This window comes from Herpailurus yagouaroundi, unplaced genomic scaffold, assembly GCF_014898765.1.
Source record: "Herpailurus yagouaroundi ecotype Mexico unplaced genomic scaffold, PumYag 141, whole genome shotgun sequence".
Classification (NCBI taxonomy): Eukaryota; Metazoa; Chordata; class Mammalia; order Carnivora; family Felidae; genus Herpailurus; species Herpailurus yagouaroundi.
Window position 1 is genome coordinate 49043487 of NW_024412396.1, and position 22085 is coordinate 49065571.

The window sequence follows — 22085 nt, forward strand, 5'->3', positions numbered from 1 at the left end:
ATTATCGTATTTTATCTTCTGTCTTGTTTTACCCTTTATTTTTAAATCAACAATCCATATAGAATTGATTTATTTGTTAATGAGGTATGAGGTAAGGATCATGGTTTATTATTTTTCATATGGCTATCTAGTTGACCCCAGCCCATCTTTTCCTTACTACTTCATGCTATCTTCATTGTGAGTCAAATGGCCATATGTATGGATTTGTTTCTAGGCTCTATCATTGTACCAGTGTCATACTGTTTTAATTACTGTAGCTTTAGGGGCGCCTGGGTGGCTGTCAGTTAGGTGTCTGACTCTTGATTTTGGCTTACAGTTCATGGGATCGAGCCCTGCATCAGGCTCTGGGCTGACAGCAGGGAGCCTGCTTGGGATTCTCTCTCCTCATCTCCCTCTGCCCCTCCCCCACTCGTGCTCCCTCTCTCTCAAAATAAACACCTTTAAAAGATTTTTAAAAAAATTACTGTAGCTTTGTAATAAACCTTGATACCTCTTAGTGTGAGTCCTCCAGTTCTGTGTTTCTAGATCAGAGGTTGGCAAACTTTTTCTGTGAATGGCCAGATGGTAAGCCTTTTTAGGCTTTGCAGGCCATGTTTGGTCTCTGTCACTTATTTTTCTTTCTTCCTTTTGTTTTTCACATTTAAAAATGTAAAAGATCACTCTTAACTGGATTTGGCCCTGGGGCCCTGGTCTACTGACCCCTGATCTAGATTGTCTTGATTATTCTTGGTCCTCTCTGTTTCCCATGTAAAGCTTAGAATCAGCTTGTCAGTTTTCAGAAACCTGCTGGAATTTTGATGAGCGTTGCATGGAATCTGTTGACCATTTTGTGGAAGAATTGACATCTTTGTAATATCTAGGCTCCTGACTGGTCATACATACTTTTTGATTGGTTTTCGGATTATAATTGTGGACCTCTTCTATTCTGTAGCTGTCTTATTTGGATTAGCAAGGGACTGTAAACAATACAATTTTACTCTGTGCTTCCATTTGCCATGGTTGTTCCTATTTATAGCAATTACTTTTTGGAGGGAGAGTTTTGACTTTAGGGTTTTAGTTATACATATTAGAAAATACTTAGAAAAATCATCTCGCATGAAAACTAAAAGGTCAGGAATTTGACTCCAGAATTTTAATATTTTGTAATTCCCATGGTCAGCTGATTTGAGTATGTTTATGTAAATATTGTGATAATAAGACATTTGTATTTCTGCGCATACCTCTTAAGTTTTTATACCCACTTGGGGTCTATTTTTTATGTTAAATCGTGAAATTTTTATACATACCTCTAATGTTTTCATACCCAGCTTTAGGGTTTTTGTTTTTAGAAGTTTATGAAATACCTAACTGTATACAAATTTTCTAAATATTTAAACACCAGATATTTGTTTTACTTTTCATCTAACCAATGGGCAATACATGTGTTTTTCTGTGATTGTATTTAGTGAATATATGCTATGTTTGTACTTTATTTCAAATGTTTTTATATGTTAAAAAGGTCATAGCATTTCATTGTATTAATGTAAACATGGCTAATTTTTGTGCATATTTTAAAATTGAGTATCTCTTAATATATTTATTCCAAAGGCTTTAAAATTCTTTTATGAATACAAAAGGTTTTGATAGTCTAACATTTTGTTACATCCTTGAACTTTGAAAATTTGAAAGTGCAGTATTGATAAATAATTGCCATTTATATGTAGTGTTGAAAGTATATTTCAGTTGGTTTTTTTCTGACCCCCAAAATAAAAATAAAATGATGACCCTTGGCTGTTGATCAGCAATTTAATCTGAAAGCAAAGTACCCTATCCTGTCATGGAAATTGCATATTATATGTGCAGGCATGAGGCTTGCAGTAGTGAGTTAATTATCTTTTACAACCTTGTCACCATGTTCTCTTTTCCTTATCTGTACGTCGTTTAGTGCCTCTTGCTTCCTTTATCTTTCCCTCTGGCCATTCTGTATATGTGCTCTTCTCTTTGTTCAGAGTTCCTTTCCTGCCAGTTTTTGCTTTACTAATTCCTAGTGCAGGGAGCACTTCAGTAATTATGTGTTGAAATCCTTTGGTGAGTCAGACAAAGGGGATACCTCTGTAAACAAGGCCAGCCATCGTGTTCCATTTTATCAAGTTATGTTCTAAGTTTTAAGTAAATCAAATTGTTGGTTTACCTGTCTCACTCTTCCCTTGGACTATGAACTCCTTGAGTTAAGTATCCATTTATTTCCAGCACTAACATAGTGCCTGACAGATGTTCAGTAACTGTTACTTATGCTGGAATGTCTCAGTTATGGATGAAATTCTCAAGACATTCACAAATTGGTTAGGAAGGCAGTTTGTTTATATTCAAAATTTGATTATAATATTAGGTAACGAGTTGACAAGGGTTCTTACTGACTCTACCTTGTGGAGAATAGTCTCCTCTTAGCACTTCCATGAATTGATCATTGCTGAATTGAATCCAAAGCAGATGGTTTTACACAACTTTAATGATCTAAGGTGTTTTTCCAGGCACTTTGAATTAATAAATGGCACTTCAAGAAATGGAACGAAACCCTCACAAGCCCTGAAACAGTATCATATATAGCTAAATAAGTAAATAAGTGGTCTCCCTCTTTAGTATTGTGGTGTGTCCTCTGATAAGTCTCTAGTCAGCTCCTGTCCCTGTGCCCAACAGTAGCTGTGCCAAGCCTTCACTGCTGTGCAGAGACCATCTGCACTGTTGTCTCCACAAACATTTTTCTTTCGCTTTGTATCTTTAATTTAGATTCCTGCCTCCCAGAGGAAATCGAGACTTTCAGGCCCAGTGAAACTCACTTCCCACCCTTGTGTTTACCTTCCTTACCTTATTGTCCTCATCTTTCTTCTTCTAGTCTCAGAAGAAGCTCTTGTTTCTCCCAGTTAGGGCTAATCTCTCTGTGTCACTTAAATTCATTTTACATTTTTATCAGAGTGGTACATACATAGTTTTCAGAAATCAAGAAAAACAGCCAGCCACTGCCCCAAGCCACCCTAGATGTGTTTTCTAATGACATCTTTTCGTTCTTTAGCTGTTTCTTTTGGCAGTTACCTTCCTATTACTAAAAAATATGCTGCTGCTTTCTTGAACTTCCACATTTTAAACGTTATATATTTACTCCCAGTTCTAACAGAGATTTGCTTCTTCCACTACTCTAACCCCGTATGTCTAATACGTGTCACTGTTTTTAGATAAGTAAACAATGTCCGCTGTAGAGATAAGCAGTGTGTTATAATTATATTTCCTTTAGTGTAATGACTTTTCTAGAATTTCCAATTGTCTTCTTGAAAAATCTTTAAAATAATTCTCCAACCCTAGTCCCAAAAGCACCATCTCTTTTTCTCTTGAGGTGATCTCTCTCCCATATTTATGCATCTTCATGCTTTTCACCTGGCTGGGTTGGCTGCTTGGTTGCTTTCAAGATCTGCCATATGGCTGTTACTCTAGCATTTCCCTTGATTACCCTCCTGGATTGGATTCACTGTTTACTGAATGTCATGGCTTCCTGTTTGTGGTTTAGTGCCTCTTTTTCCCAGAGTGCATGCTCAAGTAACTTAGTAAGAAATTGTGGTTTGGAGGCAAATTGTCTGCGTCTTGTGTGCCTGAAATGTTTTTATTCTAACCTCACACTTGATTATAATTTGGGTATAGACTTTAAAGTCAAGCATTTAAAATTTTTTAATTTATTTAAACTAAAAACAAAATAAGTTCACCCATTTCTCCTATGCCCACCCCTGCCTCTGGCAACCACCAATCTGTTCTTTGTATCTATGAGTTTGGCTTTTATCTGTCTGTCTGTCTGTCTATCTATCTATCTATCTATCTATTTATTTTTAGATTCCATGTATAAGAGAAATCAGTATTTGACTTATTTCACTTAGCATAGTACCCTTGAGGTTTATCCATATTGTCATAAGTGGCAAGATTTCATTCTTTTTTGTGGCTGAATAATATTCATGTGTTTGTGTGTCTGTGTTACACATACATACGTATGTATACACACACCACAGTTTTTTTATCCATTCTTCCATTGATGGACCCTTAGGTTGTTTCCATATTTTGGCTATTATAACTCATGTGCAGTGAACATGGGATGCATATATCTCTTCAAGTTAGTTTTCTTGTTTTCTTCAGATAAATATCCAGAAGTGTAATTGATGGATCATCTGAGGGTTCTACTTTTACTTTTTTGAGGAGCCTTCATACTGCTTTCCATGTGGCTGCACCTGTTTACATTCCCCTCAACAATATACAAGGTTTCTTCTTTCCATATCCTCACCAACACTTATTATTTCTAACCTTTTTGAAAACAACCATTCTCACAGGTGTGGGGTGATATTGTGGTTTCCATTTGTATTTCTTGGCTGATGAGTGATGATGAGTCTCTTTCCATATGTCTCTTGACCATTTGTACATTGTCTTTGGGAAAATGTCTATTCAGGTCCTCTGCCCATTTTAAAATCAGATTATTTGTATTTTTGCTAGAGTTATAGGAGTTCTTTGTATATTTTGATCAGTAGCCCCTTATCAGTTATAAGATTTGCAAGTATTTTCTCCCATTCGGTAGGTTGCCTTTTCGTTTTGTTGATGGTTTTCTTTGCTGTGCAGAAGCTTTATAGTTTGATGTCATCCCACCTGTTTATTTTTGCTTTTATTCTCCTTGCTTTCGATATCAGATTCAAAAAACCATTGCCAAGGCCTGTGTCAAGGAGCTTACACCTATGGTGTTTTTCTAGGTTTTGTCCTAGGAGTTTCATGGTTTCAGGCCTTACGTTCAAGTCTTTAGTCCATTTTGAGTTAATTTTTGAGTACAGTGTGAGATAACACTGTAGTTGCATTCTTTTCTGCATGACTCTTCACTTTTCCGAGTATCATTTATTGAAAAAACTGTCCTTTCTCCATTTTATATTCTTGGCTCCTTTTCATAAATTAATTGACCATATACACATGGGTTTATTTGGGGGCGCTCTGTTCTGTTCCATTGATCTGTGTGTCTGTTTGTATGCCAGTACCATACTGTTCAATACCATTTACGTACTGTATAGTAAAGTTGAACATAATTATTCCTCAAAAGTTTAGGATCACCATTCTGTTTTCTTCTGCCAGTCAATATAGGTGCTATACTGTTCTGATTCTCTTCCTTTTTAGATGATGTCTCCCTATTGCTAGAAACTTTATTCCCTCCTGGTATTCCAAAATTTCATAGTGGTTTGTTTGTTTAGTTTTAATAGTTATACTGATTATTTACTAAGCTAGACCTTTTCTGTCTGAAAATTAGAGTCTTTTAACTCTTAAGTCTTTCTATTTCTTCATTAATTTTATTTTTCTTGTTTTCTGTTTTTCTGGAACTCCTCATTAGTAGGTTTTTGGACCTGCAGGATTGATTATATTTGTCTCTTTTTCATTTGATTGTACTTTCTGAGATACTTCTAATCTTTTTATTGCATTTTATTTGGAGAATTTTTAAATTTTTGTGCAGTTTTCTTGGTTCTGATCAAGTTTTATTCTTTTTTTTTTTAATTTTTTTTTCAACGTTTATTTATTTTTGGGACAGAGAGAGACAGAGCATGAACGGGGGAGGGGCAGAGAGAGAGGGAGACACAGAATCGGAAACAGGCTCCAGGCTCCGAGCCATCAGCCCAGAGCCCGACGCGGGGCTCGAACTCAACGGACCGCGAGATCGTGACCTGGCTGAAGTCGGAAGCTTAACCGACTGCGCCACCCAGGCGCCCCTGATCAAGTTTCATTCTTGATTTATATTTACAGTATCTCATTATGAATCTTTCTGAGGGTATTATTTGAGGGTTTTTAAAAAGTTATCTTCTGTTTTTTGCATTATCTCTGTTTTTTCTCCAGATTTATGACCCGTTTACCTTTGGTCTCTTCCTTCCATTTTGGAGACATTCCTCAAGTTTCTAGTGATCCTTGGTTGTCCATTTATATTTAAAAGCGGGGGACACTGACAAGCTAATTGGAAGCTCTGTGTGCATATGAGGCGCTCATCAACTGTTGATGCGCCCAGTCAGCAGATTCAGGCCTTGCTTATGTGGTAGGGCAGAGAACTGCCAATGTTAGAGGACCCTCGGATTCAAGAATATAGGGACATTCATCCCAGAGAAAGTCTAGTTGATGGTTCTGAATATAGATTTTAATTTACACATTTTTAGCCCCAAGTCTTACCCCTGTCCTTCCCCAGCACCTCTGGTATCTGAGAATTCTGACTCGCCCTGGGTTTCTGTGGGCAGACCAGCCCCATTTTGATTGTATCTCCTTCTACCAGCATTCTAAACTCCAGCTTCTTCTTGCATAGGTTACCACTCATGTTTGCCCTTTGTCTTCCAGAATTTAAAAACCATTTGCTGGCGGTCCCCTTTCTGTTTATAGTCAATTTATGTATATTGACATTCCTTGTGATGACTCTGTGTGGTGTCAACTTGGCTAGCCTATAGTACCTTTCATAGAGTTCCCTTATGTGTTTCTGATTAGGGTGGGACACAAAGAGATTTTTTCATCTGATGTGAAATATTTATCCCTGAACAACTAAAAAAAAAAAAAAAAAAAAAGATTCTTACCTGTTTCCCAGAAAAGTATATATAGTCCCTTTCATCTTTTTGTCTTTGGGAAAATCTTCATTCTTCTCCTAGCTGGTTCACATTCTCTCTTTGATACTCTGTAATTGAAATTCTGAGATATAGGGGCACCTGGGTGGCTCAGTTGGTTAAGCATCCACCTTTGGCTCAAGTCATGATCTTGCAGTTTGTGAGTTCGAGCCCCTCATCAGGCTCTGTACTGACAGCTTGGAGCCTGGAGCCTGCTTCACACTGTGTCTCCCTCTCTCTTTCTCTCTCTCTGCCCCTCCCCTATTTGTGCACCACACCTCTCTCTCTTTCTCTCTCTCTCTCTCTCTCTCAAAAATAAACATTAAAAAAAATTAAATTCTGAGATTTAAAATTAACTATTATTAATACATCTAATGTTAGAGGATGACAAAGAACGATCAACCAAGGACATTTAACTAATACATGTGTATGTATTTAAACATATAGTATCAAATTAAGGAAGAAATACTTGTAACTATTACAGTCCTGCTTTCTGCAACTGGTCATGTAACCATAGTTGGTATTTATAACTATATTCTTCCACTACACCTTTCATAGTCCCTTTGTTCTCAACATGCATTTCAGTTGGTCCTCGTTTTTTGCCTAGTGGAGTGACCCAAACCTTCATTCTTGAAAGGTCTGGGCTCTTGGCAGTCCTGCCTGGATTGAGTTATTGTAGTTTTCTGTTGACTTTGATCACAGGACATGAAAGCGCTAAGAGGTATTCTAGAGGCTCTCCGTTCCAGACATCTTCCTCCGTACCCTCATTGTGTACTAGTGACCCAATTTCCCCTTGCAACTCAGGACCAATCACTACCAGCCAATGTAGTTACTTCTTTCTTGGCCTGTTTATTCAGAACCCAAGTAGCCAGGTGGCAGTCTCAAGTTGAATTTAATGGAGTTACTGTGGTGTTTCCTGATGGAAGCATTCTTCCTTTGAAACTAAGACTTCTAGACCAGCAGAAAGCCTAATGTCAACAGGGATAGGAAATAAATATTCTCCTGAAACTGAATTTAGCATTCTTCATTGATTTCCCAAACAAATGAAAGAAAAACTCTGTTTCTCATTAAAAACATGAAAGGCATCATCATCCATTTAGTCACCTAAGCCAGGAAACTTGGAATTGTCCTAAATTTTTCCCTTTCTATTATCATTTTAATTTCACTTGTTAGAAAGTCCTATCCATTTTACCTTTCTTCACATCTTTCACTTTTATCTCCTCTACATCCTCATATCAGTCACTGCCTTAGAACAGGCTTCACTTTAACTTACTCAAATTGTAGAAACAACCTACGGTAAACTTCTCCTACCTATCTGCTACTTTTCTGCTAGAGGAATCTTTTAAAAATCAGACCATCTATAGTGGCTCTAAGTCTCATTGGGTAATTCCTAACTTCTTACCCAGCTGAATTAATTCATTGGTGGTAACAGAGATCTGAAGTCCTACGCTTTAATAAGTTAAAGGCTTATTCTCTTTTAGCACTTATGTGATGACTCTACAGTGTCAAGAATCCAAGTTCCTTCTGATTTGTTACTTCTCATCCCCTAGTATATTGCCCTTATCTACATGGTCCAGGATGCTTCACCACATGTCAGAGCCAGCATGAAAAGGAGATGGTGAAGAGGAGGATGTGCCCTTCCCTTTGAGGCTATAACCCGGAAGAAGCTGTCGGTCATTTTCACTCTCAGCCCAGCCAGAACATGTCTACAAGTTTTAGCTACAGGAGAGTTTGGGAAAGAGAATCTTTAGTCTCGCTAGCTTTGTGTCCAGCTAAGAATGAAGAAGCTCAGATACTTTAGGAAAAGGGGGAATGCATATTAGAGGAGCACCAGTAGTCCCTGCCACACAGAGTGTACAAGGTCTTCTGGAGCTCGATTCTTGCCTACTCTTTACCTTATCTCTTTGTTCCTTACCTTTCCACTCCTTTCCCAGCTTTCCTACTCTCTTTGCTTGAGCCATGTTTGCACTTCCAGACTGCTTTGCTGGTGTGTGTTTCTCTGCCTTTCCTCATAATGCTTCCTTAACCTTAGATGTCCTTGCCACCCATTTCCCTTATCTCCAACGCACTCTGTTAGCCTGGCCTCAGAGAATTTGTCTTTCAAGACTTAATTTAAGCATCATCTATTATATAAAGCCTCTATTGGACAGCACCCCCTCCCCCCCTCCCCTGGTAGAATTGACCATCCGCTCCTCTGTTGCCCTTGTTGTATGCAGATAGACTTCTGTCATTGCACCTTTGGGCATTTATTTATACTTAGATTCTCTTTCTCCTTGATTGTAAACCCTTTGAGGCACAGATGACGTTTTATTTGTATATCCCCTAGGTGTAGTATAGCTAGACAGACAAGGAATGTAAATATTTTCTGAATGGGCGAGTGGGTCCGTAGCAAATTGTCAGGGCACTGTCCAGACTTTAAAATATCAGGGCACATTCTTAAGATATAGCTGGCTACTGGCTTTTTGAATTTTTGTCCAGTGGTCCAGGTGATAATGTTAGCTCCAACAATATTTATAATCCTCCTGTATTATCTTGTTAGTTGTTTCCTACTTAGATTTTAGTTATATTTTAATTCTCAAAGTACTCTCAGAGTTAGCCGTGGCACTTTTTCCCCCATTTAAGATGAGTGGGCTTTTCTGTCTACTAAGTCACAATACTTATGATTGCTTTTTAACAATTTAGTGTATCAGTGACTTGCTGCAGGAGTTGTTTTGGAGTGGATGATAATAATACTGACATGATTTCCAAAGCCTGTCCTAAGACCTTCTGAGCACTGCCACTTTAGCATACCGATTCTAAGATAGATACCTCAGGATTTATTTAATGACTGAAAGAGTCATTTTTGTAAACAGATTCTAAGGCAAGATTGCCTTAAATATTCTTACATGGAGAATATTTTTTTTTCTGCTTTACTGTCTTGAGTAATATCTTTTGTTTTACTTGTAGATTTGATGGTCCTCGAAGATTTGAGGATTTAGGGTCAAGGTGTGAAGGACCGAGACCCAAAGGGCCTCGTTTTGAAGGAAATCGCCCCGATGGGCCAAGACCCAGATATGAAGGTCACCCAACAGAGGGCACTAAAAGCAAATGGGGAATGATTCCCCGGGGGCCAGCATCTCAGTTTTATATTACCCCCAATACATCCCTCAGTCCTCGACAGAGTGGACCACAGTGGAAAGGCCCCAAGCCAGCTTTTGGACAGCAACATCAGCAGCAACCTAAGTCACAAGCAGAACCTCTTTCAGGAAACAAAGAACCATTAGCAGACACCAATAGTAACCAGCAGAAGAATTTTAAAATGCAGTCAGCTACATTTTCCATTGCTGCAGATATAAAGGATGCCAAGGCGGCTCAGTCAAATGAGAATCTAAGCGACTCTCAACAAGAGCCACCTAAAAGCGAAGTCTCGGAAGGGCCCATAGAGCCTTCTAATTGGGACCAGAATTCTCAAAGTATGGAGACTCAAATGGACAAAGCCCAAGCTGTTACTCAGCCTGTACCCCTTGCAAATAAACCTGTACCTACTCAATCTACTTTTCCCTCAAAACCAGGGGGGATGGAGGGAGGAGCAGCAGTGACAACATCATCATCATTAACTACAGATAATGATTTTAAGCCTTTGGGTATTGGTCTGCCCCATTCAGAAAACAACCAAGATAAAGGGCTGCCTCGGCCAGATAACAGAGATAATAGGTTAGAAGGCAATCGAGGCAGCAGCTCATCTTACAGAGGTCCTGGGCAAAGCAGAATGGAAGACACACGGGATAAAGGACTAGTAAATAGAGGTCGAGGTCAGGCAATCAGCCGTGGCCCAGGGTTGGTCAAGCAAGAAGACTTTCGTGATAAGATGATGGGTAGACGAGAAGACAGTCGAGAGAAGATGAGCAGAGGAGAAGGCAGCCGGGACAGAGGGTTGGTGAGGCCAGGAGGCAGTCGGGAGAAAATGCCAGGTGGTCTGCAAGGCAGCCAGGACCGGGGTAGAGCTGGCAGCCGAGAAAGGGGACTACCTCGGAGGGCTGGCAGTCAGGAGAGAGGACCTCCTCGAAGGGCTGGGAGTAGGGAAAGAGTACCACCACGAAGAGCTGGGAGTAGGGAGAGGGGACCACCTCGAGGGCCTGGCAGTAGGGAAAGGGGACTGGGAAGACCAGATTTTGGTCGTGACAGAGGTCCATTTAGACCAGAACCAGGAGATGGTGGGGAAAAAATGTATCCATATCACCGAGATGAGCCTCCTAGAGCTCCATGGAATCATGGAGAAGAGAGAGGGCATGAAGAGTTCCCATTAGATGGTAGAAATGCTCCAATGGAACGAGAAAGACTTGATGATTGGGATAGAGAGAGATACTGGAGAGAATGCGAACGTGACTATCAAGATGATACACTAGACCCATATAACAGAGAGGACAGGTTCTCAGCACCACCATCTCGATCTCATGATGGAGATAGACGAGGCCCTTGGTGGGATGATTGGGAGAGAGATCAGGATATGGATGAGGACTACAACAGGGAAATGGACAGGGACTTGGACAGGGATGTGGATCGGATTGGAAGACCCATGGATATGTATGATAGAAATTTGGATAATGAGTGGGACAGAGATTATGGGAGACCACTGGATGAACAAGAATCACAGTTTCGTGAACGGGATATTCCATCTCTTCCACCTTTACCACCCCTCCCACCTCTTCCACCTTTGGATAGATATCGGGATGATAGATGGAGAGAAGAAAGAAATCGAGACCATGGGTATGATCGAGATTTTCGTGATAGGGGTGAGTTGAGGATCCGAGAGTATCCAGAAAGAGGAGATACATGGCGGGAAAAGCGAGATTATATCCCTGACAGAATGGACTGGGAAAGAGAACGGTTGTCAGACAGATGGTACCCATCTGATGTGGATAGACATTCCCCCATGGCGGAACATATGCCCTCCTCACATCATTCTTCTGAAATGATGGGGTCGGATACAAACTTAGACTCTGACCAAGGCCTTGGAGGGGTAATGGTTCTCAGTCAGAGGCAGCACGAAATCATTTTGAAAGCTGCACAAGAACTGAAAATGCTTCGGTAAGTTGACTACTTAAGATTTTCTTTTAGTCAAAACCGCATTCAGACTGCTCTTTTTTAAAGTGATGCGATGTATGTGAATGGAATCGTTTTGCTTCAAGTTCTTGTAAATTTTAATTTATATTTCTGGCCATTCAGTGCTGCTTTAGGGTTAGGAAATGTATTTTGGAACTGTGTTAATTGTAAGCTTATGTCCTGAAATGTGAAAGTTTGGTAGCCATTCTTGGCTTTTATAGATGTGTTGCTGACATATCATGCCTGTACATGTTTCAGTGTCAAACTTCAACTTTCCAGTGCTCTGGATTTCACAGAGCTCATATGTAACATCCTTTTTTTTCCCCAGGAGGCATTTTGTTCTTTGGTATTAGATCTTATAGACTTCATATTCACGTATCTTTGATAAAACTTTGGAAAGTGCTGTAAGGTTTTTCCTCTGTTGAAGCTCAGAATGGTTTACCTGAAAGCGTCCTCAGATTTGGCTAACTGCTGATACTTTCTTTCTGGGGTGTTTTATCTTTTCCTTATAACTAAAAGCAGATCTCTCTACTTGAGGATGTTACTTATTTCTACATAATCAAATATTTTCTTTGTGAAATGGAGAATAAAATTTGGATTTCTTGATTTAAAATCACCTCTGTATAAGTATCTATCTAATGCTTCCCAGGGAGTAACAATAAAAAAAAAAAAAAAAGAAGAAGAAGAAGAAGAAGAAACATTGCATGCTTACTGTGTGCCAGGAACTGTACTGAATACTGAATACTTTGTGTATGTTCATTCAATCCCTAAACCAACTATGTCCTGAGATAAGAATTTAGCAGTCATTGATAGATTGTAAGCTTTTTGAGTAAGTTCTTAGGAATGAGCAATGTTTTGAGAAAATAAATTAATGGTTAGGTTTTGACATATTCCAGTGTATTGTGTTTCCTTCATTTTTCAATTCTGGTCTATGTTTGTGGATTGTACCGATTGAAATCATAACTGAAGCTTTATGACTAGAAAAGTGCAACGAGGAAAAATCCCTGTAGGTAAAGATGAAACATCCGGTGCCTCGGGCAGCACAACAGATTTCCGTGTATAGAAGATACGCTCTGAGAGATTTTACTTTTCCAGATTACTCGTGAAGAAGATGTGGAAAGCATGATAGAGAACATTTAGTTACCATACCATTCACTGTTAAATTACAGACGCCTTTAACTTAACACCCACCATGTGCTGGGCACTGTGCTAATAATTTAGCCTACATTGTCTTAGTCTTCCTGTCTCAGATCCTTTTATCTCAAAGGCCTGTGATGATAAGTAGACATACCCTACTTCACAGATGACACTAAAGCTCAGAGAGGTTAAGTCCACTTGGCTAATCAGTGGCAAACCCAGAATTTGAACCCAGTCTGTCCAGCTCTAAAATCTGTTTTGTTTATGGAGAACACCAAGCTGGTTAGTGTTCCCAAACTGCCAAGTTTTCTTTCCTTTTCTTTTTAAAATTTCCTTTTCATCTGTTATTACTTTGTATAGAAAACCTTTTGATAAAAGGTGCTTCTTCTTCATCATCCTTTTTTTAAGCTCTTTCTAGGCAACATAAGCATAACTAAAATATATGAAGTGATGGATAAGAATTATCATAGTTGAATACAAGTAAGCTATGTTGTATTGGTGTGAAGTCATAATACGATTTACATGAGGTAGAAAATAAATTTTTTTGACCCTTAGTTTGTGTCCATTTGGGGCACTACATCCAGTGTAGGAAGAAAATTGTAAAAAGTCTAAAGAGGTTGTAGTAGATGTACACCTGTTTATGGTGGGCATTGTAATGAAAACTCAAAAAAAAAAAAAAAAAAGGAAGGAAGGAAGGAATTGGACCAGAGAATTCAAGAAAAGCATGAAGAGTTCCATGAATCCTTTTTAGGAATATGAAGTGTTGTTTTTAAAGGTATAGACTGACATTAGCTCTCACTGGGCCATAAACTAAAGTACCCACAAAAACCAGACAGGTAACTATAATGAGTGAAAGTGGGCCAGGGTAACTCTACCGAGTGTGGTGAGGACTATAGCAGCCCACTTCATCTAAAGTGGACGGCCATCACTCCAGTCAGCTGATTGTTGGCATGTGGGGACATAGACCCATTGTTACCAAATCTCTTTACAATTTGAATTTATATGTGAAATATTTTGTTTCGTAAATAACAGCAGCTAATTCAGATTTTAAAAACTGATGGGAAAGCCAATTAAAAAAAAAACAAACAAGAAACTTTGTAGGCCGTATTTGGCCACCAGTTTGCAACCTCTCATCTAGCGAGAGAGTATTGAACAAGGAAAATAGTGAGAGAACTTTTTGTTCAATGAAAGAAAAAGGTGACCAGTAGATGCTATTTTAGAATAGACTAATGAGGCAGGTTGTGGAACCTGTCCTTGAATAGGTTTAGTAATTTATAGTCATTTATAGGTTGTAGAAGACTAGTCAGTTAGCTACATAAAGGCAAGAGAGTGTTACCCTGGAGATGCCCTGGGGGCACCATAGAGGGTTTTGGAACAGGGTTCTTAAGATCTCTTTGTCTTTGATATCAGTTGTAGTCACTGGGTCTGGAGTAAACATGCCTTAATGTACAATGGCAATTTTATTTGTTCACAGGGAACAGAAAGAACAGCTTCAGAAGATGAAAGACTTTGGGTCTGAGCCACAGATGCCTGACCATCTGCCACCCCAGGACTCGAGGTTGCAGAATGCATCTTCAAGGCCTGGAATGTACCCGGTATGGAAAAACGTGTGCTCGGGAAATGAAATGATTCCTACTTTGTATGTTTGTATGTTGTTTGATTTTTTCCCATTGTAATAGGTATAAATTTCCTCTATAAAAAATGTAAATTTGCGGTGCCTGGGTGGCTCAGTCAGTTAAGTGTCCGACTTCAGCTTGGGTCAGGATTTCATGGTCAGTGAGTTCGAGCCGCATGTCGGGCTCTGTGCTGACAGCTCAGAGCCTGGAGCCTGCTTTGGATTCTGTGTCTCCCTCTCTGCCACCTCCCCCCCACCCCACTCATACTCTGTCTCTCAAAAATGAATAAACGTTAAAAAAATTTTTTTTTAATGTAAATTTGGGGAAAGTAAAAAGCTAATGGTAATTGGCCTTTGAAAATCTTTTAAATGTGGTCAAAAGTGTGGCAGCCACTTTTTCCCCCTAGGTTTTGATAAATACACCAAGCACACCTGAGCTACATGGCTTCATGTTCACACAAGTGTAGAATTTTTCTAATAATCTCTTTTGTTGAAATGGTCCTGTTTTTCATCTGGGCAGTGCAGAGGCCCCTTATGAGCCCGCCTCCTGTGAGCCTCAGAGTCTCCCCACTGCCTTGGGCTACTGGTTCCTCAGCTAGGGAAGGGATCAAACATCATGCTCTAGTTCAGGCAGTAAAGTTCTGTGAAAGGTTTGTGTGATCAGGTTCTCCCTTTGTTTTGCGTTCATTGTTGTTGTTGTTTGTTATTTTACCTTTAAGCCAGTGATGACCTTTAAAAAGGTTGTCATGCAAATAACTTTATAACAACACAATGAGAGAGAAAACCCAAATCATTTCATGAAATTAACTCTTCACTTTTCAGTGTGCCCTTTCATCATAACACATAGTCTAACACAAAACAGATTACATAGTTGTCACCAATGACCACCATGATGTTGCCTCCCCATATCATATCTCCTGACTTGTGTGTGCATCTGTCTGCCTCCAGTGTTTCTCTCTGGATGTGTCTCCTGTCAAACTCAGCATATTCAAAATGGACCTCAGTATCATTTTCCATTAACCTTGTTCTTTCTCCTCACCATCACCTACTCACCCAAACTGGAAACCTGAAACTCAGCCTTAACTGTTTACTGTGTCCTGCCCTTCCGTATCCAGTCATTCTTTTGATTGATTTTACTACCTTTTTAATATTGTTCAAATATACTGTCCTCCACTTCCCCACAACCTCAGTTTTGTCCTTCATCAGTTCTTGCCTAGATTATTTCAGAAACATCCCAATTCATCTCTCCATCTCATTCTCCTCTGATCCATTCTCCATTCTGCTAGAGTGATTATTTTATTATATTTTTGAATCAAATTTTGAGGTATAGTTTACATATTTTAACTCACTTTAAGCCCACTCATTTTAAGCCTGCAGTTTGAGTTTTGACAAATATAAAGAAGAACAAAATTTCTATCACCCCAAAAAGTTCTCTAGTGCCACTTTGTACCCCTACACTTCACCTTAGGCAGCACTGATGGGACTTCTGGCCAAAGTGGACACTTAATTTTTTTTTTTTTTAACATTTATTATTGAGAGACAGAGAGACAGAGCGTGAACATGGGAGGGGCAGAGAGAGGGAGAGACACAGAATCTGAAGCAGGCTCCAGGCTCTGAACTGTCAGCACCGAGCCCCACGTGGGGCTCGAACTCACAAACCATGAGATCATGACCTGAGCCGAAGTCAGATGCTTAACCGACTGAGGCACCCAGGCGCCCCAAAATGGACATTTAAAAACATAAATCTCACCATGTTGCGTGCACCCTCGCTTTAGAATGCTGTATTCCCCGCTGCTTATGTGATAAAATCTAAAGTCTTTTGCATGACCCTTTATGTTTCTCCTGAGCTGGCTTGACCTCTGCTTACCATTACTTGCTCTTCTCCTCCCTTCCACTCTGCCTTCCTTCCACGTGGAGCTTCTTACAACTGTGCGAGTGTGCCAGACTCTTAACTTCCCCATGCCTTTGCATGTACATGTTGTTCTCTAAACCTAGAGTTTCTTTTCTTTCTCTTATCCTCTTCTCCAACTAGTTAATTCTTGTTCGTTTTTTAGAAGTCAGCTTTGTATCTTCTCTTCCCCTTGGGTAAGATGGTTGCCTTCACATGTACCCCTGTAACATCTTGTACAAGCTTCTGTCATAGCCATTATCCTATTGTATTTTGTCTGTTACCTTGTCTGTCTTTCCTTCTAAACAGAGCTCCTGATAATAGGAACTGTGTCTTTTATCTTTGTATCTCTTAGCAAATAGTTGAGACTCTAGATTATAGTTCCACATTTCTGCCTTATTCATGGACATTTGCTTCTAATCCTTCAGTCTTATTATTAGTATAACTTCAGTGAATGTCTTTGTATCAAGTTCTTACTCTAGGTAACTTATTTTTTAAAAAAAAAATTTCATGTTTATTTATTTTTGAGAGAGAGAGACAGAGCGTGAGCTAGGGAGGGGCAGAGAGAGAGAGAGAGGGGGAGACATAGAATCTGAAGCAGGCTCTGGGCTCTGAACTGTCAACACAGAGTCTGACGCGGGGCTCAAACTTACGACCTATGAGATTATGACCTGAGCCAAAGTCAGATGCTTAACCAACTGAGCCACCCCGGGTCCCGTAGATAACTTCTTAAATTTTAAGATCCCCAAAATCCCAAAGTAGGATATTTCAGTTACAGAATAAGGACATTTTTAATGATTCCTGGAATATAGCTAATGGCTCTCTAAAATAGTTGTATAAAGGGGCTCCTGGGTGGCTCAGTCTGCTAATCATCCAACTTTGGCTCAGGTCATGATCTTGTGGTTCGTGAGTTCGAGCCTCACGTTGGGCTCTGAGCTATCAGCACAGAGCCTGGATCCTGCTTCAGATTCTATGTGCCCCTTTCTCTCTGCCCCTCTCCTATTCACACTGTTTCTCTCTCTCTCTCTCTCTCTCAAACATAAACATAAAAAACATTTTTTTAAAATAGTTGTATAAAATGTATGCTAGAGCCTTGCAAGCACCAGCTACTTGATATTTTTGGTCGATTTAGTAGCTTTAATAAAATGTTTTAATATGCATTTTTGATAGTGAACACGAGTATTTTTCCATGTTATATTTCTTCTTGTAAAAATTCTATTTTTGTCCTTTATCCATTTGTCTGTTTGACTTGTAAGGTTTTTTTTTTCTCACCAATTTATATTACTCTTTTTCTTTTAAGTTTATTTATTTGGAGAGAGAGGGAGAGAGCACTCACATGAATGGGGGAGGAGCAGAGAAAAAGGAGAGAAAGGACCCAAGCAGGCTCTGTGCTATCAGCACAATGCTGGGCTCGACCCCAGGACTGTCAGAGCATGACCTGAGCCGAAATCAAGAGTCAGACGTCCAACGAACTGAGCCACCCAGGCGCCCCATTCTTAATATACTGTAGATAGTAATTCTCATATAAATACTGTAGGGATTTTTTTTTTCACAAATGTATCTATTGCTTTCACTGTGTAGTGTAAAGAAAACACTTTTATTTATAGACATAATCTGAAGAGTTCTTAAGATATTTGGAACAGGTCTGGATAGCGGTACCCAGACACCATAGTTTTTGTCCTATATTAGCAATTTTTTAGAGTGCTACAATCAAATGTTTACCCTTAGGTAGCAACCATTTGTCTTTTACTGTGGGTTGTAGTGACCTCTAGTTAAACAATGTTCCTTACATAATGGCCAAATCCCTTTTGTTACCCAAAGTTTGTTCTTAAAGTACAGCCCATACATGAGTAAATAGGTAAGTAACGTATGTTGTTGGGTCTCTAAGGTCTAAAATAGCTGTCAATGAAAAACAAACCAGAAACAACGAACTAAGAGAAAAGGATAATGAGTGTTCGAATCAGGCTTGCAGAGATTAAAATAAAATTTGACAGTTGGGTTTCAGCATTGAGTAGATAGGACCTATCTGTCAAGAGATTCTACTGTCTCCTTAATACACATTTCTATTGACATTCGGTGATTGCTTTGGGAAGACAAATGCAAACATTGCACACGACAGTGGCACTTCCTCTTGGAGAGGTTACTAAATGTCCCATTCAGTTTCTTTGTTTTGTTGTTTCCTGGTGCTGATGTTGTGTGTTGGTACTAGTCTTGCCACAGACTACTGTTGTCAACCAGACAACAGAATTACTCATGGAGGTTTTGGTTTTTAATTAATGCCAGGATCTCCCCCTACAGAAATTCAGTAGATGTAGGGTGGGCCTGGGACATTTATATCTCAAGTGGCTAGCACCCTACTTTTTAAGTAAGGAGAAAAAAGAGAGGGTGATACATTGGTGGGAGGATGATAGTGTTGAGGACAATTTTTTTAAGTGGGTATTTTATTTATTTGTACCTAAACCTATAAACCAACCAGCCAAACTGATACTATTACCCATGATACATTAAAATACAAAACATCTTTCTACAAATAACTAGAATAACGAAGAAATTAGGAGTTGTAGTAAAATAACACAGGGGGCAGAGGAAACCAATGAAGCACATTATAGCTTGACCCTTCATCATAACATTTGAGGTTACTAATAAGTAAAGCCTCACAAACTCAGAAAATACAAGTAATCCTTCATCATTTGTCTTTGTATTTTTACTTCCTATTCTTGAAGTTGGATTCTAGAACCTAAAGATATCCAAATTAGTGTTATATCTAGTTACTTGTAGCCAGAAACATCTTTTATCATGCTGTCCATAGCAGCCAATGCTACTGAAACCTCTTCGATTAGATTCCAATCGTACCTTCTCAGTTGAAACAATAAGCATAATGGGATACAATATCAAGGCAGAGATACAGGACCCTAAAAGACAAATCGTAAGAGAAGTAATACAGCCACTGCCCAAACTGAGATTGAATAATATACCCATCATGTCACACATCTTCAGGCTGTGTGTTCACAGAGTACTTTGGGAATAAACCTATTACTTGCTCGTACTAAGATGCTTAGCACTTTAATAAAGTGCTAAATATTAAGTAACATTAATTAATAATTAATTAACTAATATCAAAAAATATTTATTAAAGCATTTTACACTATGGCTTTCCCCAGCAGTTCCTAAGATGGACTCCAAGTCACTGACAGAATTTTGCTGGAACTGGATCTGGGATTGCAGGGATTCCTCTCCACAGTTGTGGAGCTGACTATTCCAGGCTTGGGGGCACCAGGTCTAACTGTTCCAGAAATGGTTGCTCCAAGACTGGCTGTTCCAGGTCTGGTTACTCCATATTGGAAGGTTTCCAGAAGTGTTCGTCAGGTATCCCCGGTGATAGGAAGAGAAGCCTGGGTATTCTGTAGTTGCTGAGCCATTCTGAGTCATACTGTTGCTGTTCTTTGGCCAGTTCTGCCACCTCTTACATTTCATTCTCTGGTTCTGGGACCAGGATTTAACCTGCTTATAGCTAAGGTTCGGAATGTTGGAAAGTTCTTGCATCTGCTGGAGACTGAGGTATTTCTGTCTCTGGGATCTGTCATTGAGTACATATAGCCGGGTCTGAGAGAACACGGTTCTGATCTTCTGTTTCTTGCCCTGGGCCATATCTTCCTTCTTCACTGTGCTCTCCTCTACCAAAGTGGGTAGTGGTTTTACTCTGGGACTGGTGGAAGAAACGAAGCTGTCCTGAATAAGCAGACCATGGAGGAAGGAAGAGGAGAGACGGTCTCCGTGTAGGGTATCTCAGCAGATGACATGCAAGGATGCATAATTTTCTTCAGGCCCATAAATCTCAGGCATTGGAGAAGAGTCCCTAGAATTGGGTGCTTCAGGGCAAGGAGGGCACTGGGCCTGAACTGGATCCACATTCATGTTGCTGAACTGAAGGTAGAAGGAAAAAAAAAAGAGAGCAAGATTATAAGAAAGGCCCAGTTTACATATTGAGGTGGAAGAACTTAGAGAAATATGAAGATCTCCAGATGTAAGAGTGTCAGAAGGATGGGAATGAAGTGGGTCACCACCACAATGGCAGGAGCCAGCCAGTCCAATCTAGCGAAAGGTCGAGGACAATTTTTGATAACCTAATTGAGGTATAATCTACATACCATATAATTTGCCCATTTTAGTAGTAAACGTACTGAGCTGTGCAACCATCATCTATTTCCCTAATGACTAATGATGTTGAGTGTCTTTTCAAGTGCTTATTGGCCATTCGTGTATCTTCTTTGGAGAAATCTCCAAATTTTTTGCTGATTTTTTTTTCTATTATTTGTCTTACTATTAAATTATACTAATTTTTCAAATTAAAAAAAAATTTTTTTTTCAACATTTATTTATTTATTTTGGGACAGAGAGAGACAGAGCATGAATGGGGGAGGGGCAGAGAGAGAGGGAGACACAGAATCAGAAACAGGCTCCAGGCTCTGAGCCATCAGCCCAGAGCCTGACGCGGGGCTCGAACTCACGGACCGCGAGATCGTGACCTGGCTGAAGTCGGACGCTTAACCGACTGCGCCACCCAGGCGCCCCATAATTTTTCAAATTTTAAATACAGTTTCTTTATTAGATACATGATTTGCATATTTCTCTCCAATGGTGTATTTTGTTTTATTATTATTTTTTTTAATGTTTATTTGTTTTTGAGACAGAGAGAAACAGAGCATGAACGGGGGAGAGTCAGGGAGGGGGAGACACAGAATCTGAAACAGGCTCCAGGATCTGAGCTGTCAGCACAGAGCCCGACGCGGGGCTTGAACTCACGGACCGTGAGATCATGACCTGAGCTGAAGTCGGATGCTTAACCGACTGAGCCACCCAGGCGCCCCTGATTATTATTTTTTTAAGTTTATTTATTTTGAGAGAGCCAGAAGGTGCACTAGTGGGAGAGGGGCAGAGAGAGAGGGAGAGAATCCCAAACAGGCTCAGTACTATCAGCACAGAACCCGATGTAGGGCTCGAACTCCCAAACTGCAAGATCACACCCTGAGCCAAAGTCGGACACTTAACTGACTGAGCTACCCAGGCACCCCTCCAATGGTATATTTTAAGACACAAAAAGGTTTTAAAAAGAAAGAGAACTTTTTCTTGTATGGACGGAAAATCGGGTTTTAATTTCTACCGACGTGTGAGAACATGATGGTATGCTCCTCCACTAAACCATTTACCCTATTCTCCAGCCTCCAGGGGCCTATAGACCACCCCCTCCTATGGGTAAACCACCAGGAACAATTGTAAGACCCTCTGCTCCACCAGCAAGACCATCTGTTCCTGTGACCAGGCCGCCTATCCCAATACCACCACCACCACCGCCTCCTCCTCCACCTCCACCTCCTCCGCCAGTAATAAAGCCACAGACTTCAGCTGTGGAACAGGAGCGCTGGGATGAAGATTCTTTCTATGGCCTCTGGGATACAAATGATGAACAAGGACTGAATTCAGAATTTAAACCAGAACCTGGAACAATCCCATCTGCTCCAGTGTTACCACCCCCACATGTTCACCCTCCCATCCCCCCTCCTGGCCCAATGCCTATGGGTCTGCCACCGATGTCCAAACCACCCCCAGTGCAGCAGACTGTTGATTATGGCCATGGCCGAGGTGAGTAATGGTGACAGCTTTGTATTTGGGATTCTCAGGAAATCGTGAGCTTCAGCTTTGTCTTCTTTAGGCTTCATTCTTACAGTGTTTTATCCCTGATTTGGTT

The 22085-nt window shown here is 40.0% G+C and overlaps 1 protein-coding gene and 1 pseudogene across 3 annotated transcripts in view; one reads left to right on the forward strand and one right to left on the reverse strand.

The window, feature by feature from the left end:
• Positions 1–22085, forward strand: part of YLPM1 (YLP motif containing 1) — a 75373-nt gene that overhangs the window by 20592 nt on the left and 32696 nt on the right. For all 3 annotated transcript variants that reach the window (XM_040477721.1, XM_040477720.1, XM_040477719.1), the window contains exons 5-7: positions 9564–11684; positions 14311–14431; positions 21559–21979. In XM_040477721.1, coding sequence (XP_040333655.1) covers positions 9564–11684; positions 14311–14431; positions 21559–21979 — 2663 coding nt within the window. The remainder of the gene's footprint in view (positions 1–9563; positions 11685–14310; positions 14432–21558; positions 21980–22085) is intronic.
• LOC121032050 (homeobox protein NANOG-like) lies at positions 19119–20254 on the reverse strand (annotated as a pseudogene).